Source organism: Bufo bufo, chromosome 1 (assembly GCF_905171765.1).
Source record: "Bufo bufo chromosome 1, aBufBuf1.1, whole genome shotgun sequence".
Classification (NCBI taxonomy): domain Eukaryota; kingdom Metazoa; phylum Chordata; class Amphibia; order Anura; family Bufonidae; genus Bufo; species Bufo bufo.
Window position 1 is genome coordinate 313,962,085 of NC_053389.1, and position 13,556 is coordinate 313,975,640.

Here is a 13,556-nt window from a genome sequence, read left to right on the forward strand (position 1 = left end):
CACACAGTATTACTCATACAGCCAATGCATTCCAATACAGAAGTATTGGAATGCATTGTAAAGGATTAGACCCCCAAAAGTTCAAGTCCCAAAGTGGGACAAAAAAGAAAGTGAAAAAAAAGTTGAAAAAAGAAAGTTTTCCCCCCAAAAAATTAAAAGTTTCAAGTAAAAATAAACAAAAACATCGTTTTCCCAAAATAAAGTGAAACTAAAAATTGGTAAAAAATAGGGGGGAAAAAAAAGTATACATATTAGGTATCGACCGGCTCTATAAACATATCACATGACCTAACCCGTCAGATGTACACCGTAAAAGATAAAAACTGTGCTAAATAAACTATTTTTTTGTCACCTTACATCACAAAAAGTACAACAGCAAGCGATCAAAAAGGCGTTTGACCACCAAAATAGTACCAATCTAACCGTCACCTCATCCCGCCAAAAATTAGCCCCTACCTAAGATAATCGCCCAAAAACTGGAAAAACTATGGCTCTCAGAATATGGAGACACTAAAACATAATTTTTCTTTGTTTTAAAAAAGCTGTTACTATGTGAAACTTACATAAATATAAAAAAAAGTATACATATTTGGTATCGCCGCGTTCGTATCGACCGGCTCTATAAAAGTATCACATGACCTTACCCCTCAGATGAACACCGTAAAAAATAAAAAGTAAAAACTGTGCTAAATAAACCATTTTTTGTCACCTTACATCACAAAAAGTGTAATAGCAAGTGATCAAAAAGTCATATGCACCCCAAAATAGTGCCAATCAAACCGTCATCTCATCCCACAATAAAATAGACCCTACCTAAGATAATCGCCCAAAAACTGGAAAAACTATGGCTCTCAGAATATGGAGACACTAAAGCATGATTTTTTTTTTGTTTCAAAAATGATATTATTGTGTAAAACTTACATAAATAAAAAAAAAGTATACATATTTGGTATTGCCGCGTCCGTATCGACCGGCTCTATAAAAATATCACATTACCTAACCCCTCAGATGAACACCGTAAAAAATTTAAAATAAAAACTGTGCTAAATAAACAATTTTTTGTCACCTTACATCACAAAAAGTGTAATAGCAAGCAATCAAAAAGTCACACGCACCCCAAAATAGTGGCAATAAAACCATCATCTCATCCCGCAAAAATCATACCCTACCCAAGGTAATCGCCCAAAAACTGAAAAAATTATGGATCTCAGACTATGGAAACACTAAAACATGATTTTTTTGCTTCAAAAAATAAATCATTGTGTAAAACTTACATAAATAAAAAAAAAGTATACATATTAGGTATCGCCGCATCCGTGACAACCTGGTCTATAAAAACATCACATGATCTAACCTGTCAGATGATTGTTGTAAATAACAAAAAATAAAAACGGTGCCAAAACAGCTATTTCTTGTTATCTTGCCTCACAAAAAGTGTAATATAGAGCAACCAAAAATCATATGTACCCTAAACTAGTACCAACAATACTGCCACCCTATCCCGTAGTTTCTAAAATGGGGCCACTTTTTTGGAGTTTCTACTCTAGGGGTGCATCAGGGGAGCTTCAAATGGGACATGGTGTCAAAAAAAACAGTCCAGCAAAATCTGCCTTCCAAAAACCGTATGGTATTCCTTTCCTTCTGCGCCCTGCCGTGTGCCGGTACAGCTGTTTATGACCACATATGGCATGGCTGGCCAACCTGCGGCTCTCCAGCTGTTGCAAAACTACAACTCCCAGCATGCCCAGACAGCCTACAACTATCAGCCTACAGTAGGGCATGGTGGGAATTGTAGTTTTACAACAGCTGGAGAGCCACAGGTTGGCCAGCCCTGACATATGGGGTGTTTCTGTAAAATACAGAATCAGGGCCATAAATATAGAGTTTTGTTTGGCTGTTAACCCTTGCTTTGTTACTGGGAAAAGGGGATTAAAATGGAAAATTTGGCAAACAATTTTAATTCTGAAATTTCATCTCCATTTGCCAATAACTCTTGTGGAACACCTAAAGGGTTAACAACGTTTGTAAAATCTGTTTTGAATTCCTTGAGGGGTGTAGTTTCTTAGATGGGGTCACTTTTATGGAGTTTCTACTCTAGGGTTGCATCAGGGGGGTTTCAAATGGGACATGGTGTAAAAAAAAACAGTCCAGCAAAATCTGCCTTCCAAAAACCGTATGGCATTCCTTTCCTTCTGCGCCCTGCCGTGTGCCCGTACAGTAGTTTATGACCACATATGGGGTGTTTCTATAAACTACAGAATCAGGGCCATAAATATTCAGGGACATAACAGTATGTTTTTTACATTTCTCCCTGCAGCCGTTCTGATAAAATAAGCACTTTTATAATATGCTAATGAGCCTCTAGGTGCTATGTGGGCGTAGAATCAGCACCCAGAGGCTCACCCTTTATCCCGCCCAGGTCCCCTGTTCTGCCCGCCCGCTCTTCTTGATTGATGTCAGGGTTCGCAGCATCGCTGACGATTCGACGAAATCCCGCGCCTGCGCCGTTCACTTCTGTATTTGGTGCAGGCGCAGTGAGTGAAGGACGCTCTCCTGATGCCGGCTTTCTCACTGTGACGTAGTCGGCACAGGCGCAGTGAGGAATCCAGCACCAGGAGCGCATCATTCACTCACTGCGCCTGCGCCGAATACAGAAGTGAACGGCGTAGGCGTGGGATTTCGGCAGCGATGCTGCGAACCCTGACATCAATCAAGAGGAGCGGGGCGGGCAGAACAGGGGACCTGGGCGGGATAAAGGGTGAGTGGATGGAGCCTCTAGGTGCTGATTCTACGCCCACATAGCACCTAGAGGCTCATTAGCACATTATAAAAGTGGTTATTTTATCAGAACGGCTGCAGGGACAAATGTTAGAAACATACTGTTATGTAGTGCTGACATTAGCGCATCGCTGTCAGTCAGCTACATAACAGTATTTCTGATGGTAGAAACCCTTTAATAAATCGAGATGTTTGGAATATTTTGTTTCCATTTTTTTATAATTAGCATATCATTAACATGTCTATCAATCCTATAATTTCCCTAATTCCATGATTTTTTCTTCTCAGTGTTGCAATTTCAATGTGGAGTGTATTCTCATGAGATAGACAGAGTCTGGAGAGTTTGCTTCCCATGGCCAGACGTATCTACTGGCACATTTCTATTGTCCTTGTTTTAGCAGTATCCATTCTGTTCCCTCTACTATGTGATGTTAACTATTATAAGGCGCTATGTGCCTGCCTGTGGGTAGAAGTTATTACCGTTCTTGAATACCTCTATTTAACCCATATTTCTTAGGCACAACTATGTAGGCTCAAATTACAGGATTTTATTGAAGTTTTAAAGGGCATTTGTCTGCATGTTTGTACCTATGACACTGGCTGACCTGTGGTATGTGCTCTTGGCAGCAGAAGGCATCTGTGTTGGTCCCGTTCAAATGTACCTGCGTCGCTGAGAAAAATGATGTTTTAATATATGCAAATTAGCCTTTAGGAGCAATGGGGGCATTGCCATTGCAGAGAGCTAAGGGATATCTAAGGAAGCAAGTGAACAGACAGTTCGTAAAAGGGTTGTCCCACAAAAAATATTCTACATTTTTCCAACCACCCTCTGGCTCTGAATACTTTTGTAATTGAATGTACTACAATTAGAAATGTATTATAGCTACTGAACTATTCATTGAAATCTATCTGAATTAGGTACCCTTGTTTGATTAATGACATTTTCTTTTACATCATGTGGACAGCCAGATGCGTGTGTGTCACTTACCTGGGGAAGAGATGACCCCGGGATGCACTATGGGAAGAAGGCAATTCAGAAGAAGCAATAGAAGTGTTCTGGGAAACCTTGGCTCCTAGCATTCATGTTGATGTTATTTTGACATGTACTATCTACTTAAACATTGGTTGTTGCACACCAAGTACAAACCGTCATGGATATGGTATTGCCTAATGGCAGGATAATGTGCTCTGTCACACTGCAAATATTGTTCAAAAATTATTAAGGAACGTGCTTGAAAAATAATCCCAATGCATGATGTCAGATACCATAGGACATCTTCAGAGTCCATGCCTCAATGGGTGAGCTGTCTTCATGGCAAAAGGAATATCTACACACTTGGTGGTTTTAATGCTATACGTAATCAGTGTTCATATATGTACACAACACACAAGTGCATGTCGATTATGTAATATACATCATATATACATTATATACATACATATATCTATTATACCATGTACAAATTTTATTAAGTACAGCTTTCCTCATTAGTTCAGTTTACTTTTGTGCTCATCATTTGCAAAATCTTATTTTACGGATTAACTTTTCTGTTTAGTAATGCAACACTCCTCAATAGAAAGGTCACAGAATGAAAAGGAGATCACACAGGTTTACAACTAAAGAGTACTCAACAATTATGAGTAGGCCTCATGTTCTGCTTCAGTTCTTCTGAGCAGCGAATATGCCTTCTATACACAACTCTTACAGTGCACCCAGTGCCAGCTGTCACACAGGGCGCAACACCTGTTACCATTAAAGTGGGTGACACTGTTCCTGATATCCCAGCCATCTAAAATCTATCTACACTCTAATTTATTAATTGGGAAGCGTTACTTGGGCACCTTATGGCAATATTATTTGGGCACTATATAGCACTACGTAAACAGAGAGCGCTTCACTAGAAGATACTCTACAAGACACCAAACAACCTAAAGCCAGCCTTGAGTGGATCCTTCACAACATTAAAGTTGTTCTCAATATAGGTCATCAGTATCAGATCGATAGGGGTTTGACACCTGGCACCCCCGTGAATCAGTTGTTTCAGGCAGCCACTGTGCCAGAAACTATACAGTGAATGGAGTGTAGCAGAAGGCTACGTACACTGTGTAGTTTCCTGTGCCGTTGTACTGCAGCTTAGCTCCCTTGAATGGGATCTTAGTTGCAGTACCCTGGCATGGCTACTACAAAGTGTATGGAGCGGTCTACTTCCAGTTCTGTACAATGTATAGTTTCTGGCACCTCGGTGACCCGAAACCACAAATAGGGGAGGTGCCAGGTGTCAGACTCCTATCGCTCTGATATTGATAACCTATCCTGAGGACAACAACTAAGATATCATTTAACCTGTCTGCCTGGTAAAGGGCAGTCCTTCAACTTTAGTTCCTCTAGTCAGGGTATAATTTGCAAACAGTTTAGAGTCATGCCCAAGTAAAATAAAGCCATGACTAATAGTAAAAGAGCAGGACTATTCTACAAAACAGCTAACCTGTTATTGTGTTCAATTCTTAGATGTCTAACTGTGAGGGGTGCTTTAGTCATGTAGCAATTGCCAAAGACAAGCATAGGTAACATAGCAGTACAATCATTTGTGGAGATACAGCCATATTACTCTTCTACAGTGCCACCAATATAAAAATGAAGATGGCTGGGGACATCAAGGACATTATGCTCTGTATAATTAAAGTACCCCATACACAAAAGATAGTTGCTATCATCCACTGACTCCCGCATATCTACTGCCCTAGAAAAAGGGGGATACTGAGCTGCCAGACACTCCTCGCAGCCTTTATGTCAGGAGAATTGGGCATGTTAGGGAATCATGTACACTCAGTACCTGTCTGTATAACCAAACTAAGATATGTAAAGGCATTTGTAAAAAGAAGTAGGAGCTTGCTTAATAACTGCATCATCAGATGTGGTGGAGGAGCTAGTATGAAAAGTTTATGTGCAGCTTGAGTCAGTGCAGGGAATGGTCTCCTCCACTTGCAAAATCAAAATGACCAATTTACAAAGTTCTATTAGGGTATGGCCACCATGGTCAGGTTTCTGCACCCAGTTTTGGAAGCCAAAATCAAGAATGGTTCATAAAAGAGTTAAGGAGGGAAAGTATAAAGAACAAATATTTTACTTCACTCCTGGTTTTGGCTTCTAAAACTGCATACAGAAACCTGGCCGTGTGGCTGTACCCTTAGGATACAGTCAAACGTCAGTTCCTTAAATTACTAAGCTAGGCAGCAGATCTTAACATCTCTTTATCTGATGACAACGTTAGCTTAGATCTCTTAGTGCCTTCTGATGACACACTATTTCCTTCCCTGCTAATACAAAGCGTATCCTTTACCGTAGTCCAGAAATCACTCGAAACATAACAATAGATGAAAGGGTCAATACAGCTGTTCAGTGACGTTAAAGACAGGGCCACCACGTACCAGAAGTAAAGTTGATTATGGCAATCCCACTCTGTCTCCAAATAATGAAGCACAAGTAAAATGTTACTGGGCGTAAAGCACACAATGAATATGATAAGCACCAATGATATTAATCCTATAACACGTCTGTAAGATTCTTTTTTCTTTGCCAGCGTCACCAAAATCAGAACATAGCAGAATAAAATGACCACCGATGGAATGAAAAACCCTATAATCACTAGTCCAAGAAAATACAGCGTGTACCAGTTATAGCCCGTACAGTTTGCCCAGATGTCATGGCAAGTTGTTCTGTCTGGATAATTAAAATGTTTTGTCTGTGGTACAAAAGTAAATGCAGATACAGCAGCTATAGCCACAAGCCAGAGTCCAATAGATGCATATGTACAGTATTTCCAGTCCCGTAGACCTTTTGCACTAAATGGATGAACTAGACCAATGTAGCGATCAATACTGATGGCCATGAGGAATAACACTGAGCCATACATATTTCCATAGAACACTGCAGTGACTATCCGACAGAGAGTTTCACCGAAAATCCAGTTGTTTTCCATGAAATGGTAAGTTATCTTGAAGGGCAAAGCCAATAAGAACAGTAAGTCTGCAGTGGCCAGGTTGATTAATAACATAGTAGAAGGCATCTTCTTAGTTTTGAAAATGAGCACCCATAAAGCAATACCATTTGCTGGAAGACCCAAGAAGAATACCACAGTGAAGACAGCAGGCACAACCCTCGTAGTGATGGTATCCTCCAGATGCTTCAGAATTTCAATGTCTAATTTGGAAGTGGTACAATTACTGTTTAAGATCACTCTGCCCTTCTTTGTAGGAGCTATAGGGGGAAAAAAAGAGATTACATTGACATTTGTATTTGTCTTAAAGAGGCTGTATGGTTTAGATAGACTATTTTCATATATCCTATTAGGGAATTCTAAGTAAATAGATGGAGATCCTTTGTATAGTAGAGAGTGGCTGTGAAGATCGTCTCTCATTGTGGAGGACCTATTCTGTCCTGCATTACACACATAACCCACTGATTGGAACAGGACCCATGCAAAGCTTAATTTCCCCTGTGATGGCACTGCAGGGGTTCTGAACACTTACGGGGCCCATACACGTTCAATAGCCGTTGGCAGAACAATTGTTTGGCTAACAGCTATCTCTCCTGACACATACACCTTCGGCTTGGCTTGTGTCTGTGTATGCTATGGGGAGAGAGCAGAGAAAGCCTCTGCCAGACAGTTCTGGTGGCAGCTTATATCCTGACAGAACAAAAGGATCGGGCAAAACAATTAATTTTACCCGATCCTTGTCTCCTCCCCACATCATCTTTATGGGGAGAGTCGGGAGCTCACCACACACATTAGAGTGTTGGCTGAACTTGCTGTTCTTGGTGGAATCGGCCAACAAGAGACTAATGTGTATGGAATACTTACTGCCGAGCTTCCCCACAGATTACAGTTTATCACTGGGGGTCCCAGTGAAGGGACACTTTTTGATCAGCTTGTTGTCAAGGAACTCTTTTATTAGGTAGAAACTGTCCAAACAGAACACATTAAAGTAACCATCAGGTCCAAGAAAAAAATGTCACATTAACTGGAGAAAGAACGGGACTCTTACCTGGTGCCCTCCGTTTCATCTTTTCAGCTACAGATCTCACAATTCCTGGGCTCAGCTTCTGCCATCCAAGACAGCAGCACCGCTTCTCAGACTACCTGATGCCTACTCTACACTCCCTGCTGCTCTCAGACTGACCAGGACCGCTCATGTGAAGAGTGCTTTAGATTGGCCAGCACTGCTCATGTGAGGGCACAGCGGGACAAATAGGAAGTATCTTGGACTAACAACTGCACAGTGTGTATCAGGTAGTCTGAGAAGTGCTGCTGCCATCTTGGATGACAGAAGAGAAGCTTGGGGATTGGCAGATCTACAGCTAAAAAAGATGAAAAGGACAATACCATGTACAGTAAGTAAAGAGTGATTAGTCTGTAAAAAGTAAATGGAATCATGTTATTCACTTTAGTTTGGGGTTCAACAAACAAGGCCCTCATCTACCTGGTCAGAGCCTTTTTGAAATAAACAATATAATTTGATAACAGGCATTATATGCATAGCTGTAACAAGATGTTGGAGGATAGGCCACTACTTAGGGCACAACTGTGGTGAGGGATGCAATTTATGAATAAAAACAATAAAACCCCTGTCTGTAAATTTCTTTGTACGACCAGTTGAGTGTTGTGTCCGAGCAGCTTATAATGCTGTAGGCTCTAGCATCTTCTCTTTAGTGCAATTAAATTAATTATTATCCATTCAACAGCATATGATCATACTGACCTTCAAGGACAACTAGTTACATAGTTAATACGGTTGAAAAACAGACATAAGTCCATCAAGTTCAACCAAGGGATAGGTGGGGACGCCAATCCCAGAAGGAAGTGAGACTCAGATTTCTACACATTTTCATAAGCATTAATGTTGTTTACTTTTAAGGATTCATCTAAACCCTTTTTAAAACTGTCCACTGTTCCTGCTGTGACCACATCCTTAGGAAGTCTATTCCACAGATTCACAGTTCTTGCAGTAAAGAAGCTTTGAAGCTTCCGGAGACTGAACCTTTTCCTCTCCAATCGGAGGCATTGCCCCCTTGTCTTTTGAGCGCATTTTACATGGAACAGCTTTTCAATGTATTTTTTGTATGGCCCATTTATATACTTGTATAGGTTAATCATGTCCCCCCTTAGACGTCTCTTCTCAAGACTGAATAAATTTAATTATTTTAATATTTCTTCATAACTAAGACCCTGCATGCCCCTTATCAGTTTAGCCGCTCTCCTCTGTACTTTTTCCAGCTGCAGTACATCCTTTCTATGCCCAGAACTGGACTGCGTATTCCAGATGAGGCTGCACCAATGCTTTGTAAAGTGGTAGTATTACATCCCTGCCCCGCGAGTCCATGCCTCGTTTAATGCATGACAATATCCTGGTGGCCTTAGAAGGTATCAGGGTCACAAATGCCAGCTGAACAGCTGCAGGGGTCCTGCAGTCACTGATAGCCGGACCCCTGCTGTATGTGCCGGCATTGGTTAAAACACTGATGTGGACACATTAACCCTTGATGTGTCGCAGTCAGCGCTGACCATGGCACTCTCGATGTCTGTAAAGGGAGGGAGCTGCCATCGGGTCCCCGTGCTGCTGTGACGGGGGACCTGAAGGAAGGGAAGTCATCCCGATGCCTTCCTTAGGCATTGTGGCTGCCTTCCGTGTGAGCCTGTGAGATCCAGGCCCCTGGATCTCACAGGCAGGAAGCTGTAAGTGTATTACAGTGTGTAATACACTTACAGCCAATGCATCACAATACAGAAGTAATACATTGTAAAGGGGATCAGACCCCCAAAAGTTGAAGCCCCTCTACATTCTGCTCTAAGCTAGACACACCCCACTATATATATCATGTGGTGCCATCACCACCTAGGAACGAATAGGTGCAATGACATTGCCAGCCAGATAATAGGAAATATCATACAATGCAAATACATAGGCAGATGTTTAAAGTGTTCCATTTACACACATATGTGGGACGCTGCATACACCACTGCTAAAAGATAAGTCATCCTCGATGTTTGCAGTGATTGAAGCTGTGGATCTCTACGCCGTCACCTGAAATACACCAAGTACACGCACAAAAATACGAATATGGATACAAACATTACAATGTACTATCATGACACTTCGATAACCTTCTCTAAAGAGTTATGTACAACAACACATTCTAGGCAATTTATCACATACACATTTTGCATATTTCACATTAAGGTTTTGCATATTATTGCACAAGATAGCAAAAAAGAATAATGGGCGTTGTTCTTCTTCTTTACTTTTACTCTCACATTTGGGGAAATGCAGTCCATGACGTAGTCCTGAGACAAAGTCCATCCCTGATTTGAGGTATAAATAATTTTTAATCTAAAGAATTAAAGTGCGAACATTTTTTATTTAAGAGTCTGTGCGTTGCATAGGATAAGGTCTTTCTGGGTACAGATTACTTATCTGGGTCTTTCAAAGTCCCAGATAACCTGAGAAGGGGGTAAAAAGGGAATAAAAATGGCACAAAAATAAAGTCCTTGGTAGAATCTTTAGAATGGCAAAGGGCTCCACAGTGGCTTGGAGAAACTACCACCACAACAACAAACATTAGAGTCCCTTTGACAATGTCTCTTGCTCCATTTTTAATAATGGCCAACCGGCCTACTTAATCATAGGGGTCTGGAGAGCTGGGTACATCGGTGGGTAATGGGCTCCCAGATTCCCAAGAGTCAGGGGATGACCTTTCCCCAACACCTTCAGTTATCCGTTTGGTGGATACAAGGGGGAGGTATAAATGTTTTCTCACCTCGTTGAAGATGGAATAGTTCTCTTCCAATTTTTGCATCCTGGGCTCCAGCCCAACGGGTTTCTTTAGATCAGTTGGTTCTCTCTCCACAAGAGCTGGTAGAACTGCAACTGTCGGTTTTGGGTCTGTATTTGGGGTATCTCCTGTAGGCATGGGCTCATTCGATCTTTCCATTGGCGAATGAAACACATGTCTTCTGACGTTGCTGTGCAGTCAATTGCTGTAGAAGCTGTACACATTCCCAGATGGGGTTCCTTATAGATATTGCTTCTGGCATAGCCTTAGGTCGCTGCTGTTAAGGCTTAGGGCGGACTTCTGGATCACTGGTAGCTATGGCAGGTTGCCAGAGAATAATAGTTCCTGCGACTCCAGTGGCATACTGGTTTTGGCTGGGTAGAAGGCGAGGTACATATTTTGCATCCGGACGCTTTGTGGCAGTAGGGAGTACTGACTCCTTGTCTTCTTCAGACTCAGTGTCCTCCACGGGCTCCCAACTTGGTGACACAGGTAGCGTAGGGCCCACGAGTGCCCTCTGCTGGGGTGAACTCGACGATTTCATCCACATAGACGCTGTGGAGGTGGCTGGGTAGGTCCTTGCGCTTTACTGAGCGACAATTCACATAATAGTCCCTATTAGATACCAGATCCCGTAGGAAACCAAAGCCACAGATTTTGCAGAATGAGAGAACCCGGCCCAGCCCTCTCACGAGGACTGAGAAATTATCTACAGGTTCCTCCAACAATTTGCACTACAGGTTCCTCCAACAATTTGCAAGTGATATCCTTGTTGTATCGCTTGCATTTATGCGTTCTGGATAGCTGTGCCGTTTTAATTTCAGCTGAGAGTTTAGACCAGAGCTCTGCATGGGAAGCAGCTGGCCACATAAGAACATGCGCAACTTGGTCCGGACCGGACCTTTCGGCTGGATTAATTACAACATGCTATTCGGAAGTGTTCTGACCTGAAGCGGTTGGCGGTCTGGGCAATGGGTCCACACCACGCTCCGTCCAGTAGCGCTCCCGCACCTCCTGGATACACGCCTGCAGCTCTTTTTTTATTGTGGGCCGAAGTCTAAGTAAGTTGGGTGACCACAAGGGGTGCAGAAAGAGGTACTCTTTGCGCTCTCCGGAGCGCTGCCTCGGGGGTGAGATTTGCGCTTCACTCCGGCGCTGCATCGGGGTGCTTTTCCACCATGCTGTCTTGCACGTCTTTCCTCCTAGTGGGCTCAGTGTCATTTGACATGCCCAGTGTGTGCATGCACGTCACGCTCTTCTGGTGAGCAACCCTCCCCCTGGGTTTGCTTTGCACAGGGGAGGCGCCGGCATCTTTGACACAATACAATAAAGGTGGGAGGCACATTTTGAGTTACTTTGCATAAGGGGTGGCACAAAAGCTTTTCCCGTTCTTGAGGGGGTGTAACTCAGTTTTCCCGCCGCTAGCAGGGCATAAAGTAATGGCGCAGTTAATTAATCAAGAAGACGGCCATTTTAGATTCAATGCAAAAGTCCATTCAGTGACAGCAAACAGTGGTAGTAGCACAGAAACATGCGATTTTTCCACTTTTAACACAGCGATTTTGTAGCAAGTGACTTGTATCATATGTCCATGCATTTTTTAGCAATTGAAACAGTTCTGTAGCCCAATAAATCGTGTAACAAACAAAAGTCTTTCAATTAAGCAAGTGGGGCTTATTCTCATAAGGGAATGGCACACAGTTATATTGCACGAATTCTGTTCTATAAGTCACAAAGGATTTGTATCCTGTTCTATAAGGCACAAAGGATTTGAATGTGACGCCAATTCTAATGCAACGACCGGACACCCTAGGGGTGATATATCATGTGGTGCCAGCATCACCTAGGGGCGAATGGGTGCAATGTCATTGCCAGCCAGATAATAGGAAATACCATACAATGCAAATACATAGGCAGATGCTTAAAGTGTCCCATTTACACACATATGTGGGATGCTGCATTACCCCTTGTGAAAATGACTAAATTTGGGGCTAAAGCAACACTTTATTGGAAGAAACAAAACTTTTCTTGGATAAGTAAAAGCGTTCCAAAGTTATTACCACATAAAGTGACACATGTCAGATTTGCAAAAATCGGCCTGGGATTTAAGGTGAAAAGTGGCCCGGTAGTGAAGGGGTTAAAGTATTGTCTCTTTTATTATTATTTCCTGGCACTATTGGAATATGTTTAGAATTGTACTTCTAAATATTTCCATATACTTACGACAATATCCAAACCCCAGCGAATATACACAGACTAAGTACTTACTAAACACAGCTGGGAGCAGCATGTCCGAATGTCTAATGGCTCATACATACACTTTCTATACGATTCTCGTTATAGCCCTGTCACGTTGTACATCTGTGGACAGTATGGTCTAGAGCAGGAGAAGCTCAGCAGACTGATATATTGTTTGGTGGGAAGCGATTTCAAATAAATTGCATTTGGTAATCTATCATCTATCTATCTATCTATCTATCTATCATATATCTATACACGGACACACACATGCACATAGTGCATTTACCTCTTGGACAGGAAGCCTTCAGAATGCCCAAAAGAGAAATAAGAAGCACAATGGTGTACAGAACCCGCAGAGACATTGTGAAGAGAAGATCACCGGAGCTGCTTTCACAATTGTTGGATGACTTGCAGTGAACAGTACACAGAACATCAACCACCGTCTGAACTTATCTGCTGGCTACGTAAGTGCCACCCCTCACATCCTTTTCTGGCAAAGTATTTTTGTGATGACATGTAGAGTTGTTTAGTTTTCATGGGCCTTTTTGGGTAGTTTTTCTTCTTGTTCCTGTTGTTGAAGGGAATGTCAGTGATTTTATTCGGCCAGTTAAAATCATCTCATCCTTTTTTTTCTAATCTCTTTTTATTTTCTGATTACAGATTTTTTTAATTCTGTTTCTGAACATGTTAATAGTGGCAACCATTT

At 42.0% G+C, this 13,556-nt stretch overlaps 1 protein-coding gene across 1 annotated transcript; it reads right to left on the minus strand.

Annotated features, from left to right (window-relative positions):
• Positions 1–4,123: 4,123 nt before the first annotated feature.
• LOC121008515 (proteinase-activated receptor 3-like) lies at positions 4,124–13,317 on the minus strand. The gene is made up of 2 exons (XM_040441125.1): positions 13,137–13,317; positions 4,124–7,036 (listed from the first exon to the last, which is right to left on the minus strand). Exons 1-2 carry the CDS (start codon positions 13,210–13,212, stop codon positions 6,006–6,008), a joined length of 1,107 nt encoding a protein of 368 aa, XP_040297059.1. The 5' UTR covers positions 13,213–13,317; the 3' UTR covers positions 4,124–6,005.
• Between the last annotated feature and the right edge of the window lie 239 nt (positions 13,318–13,556).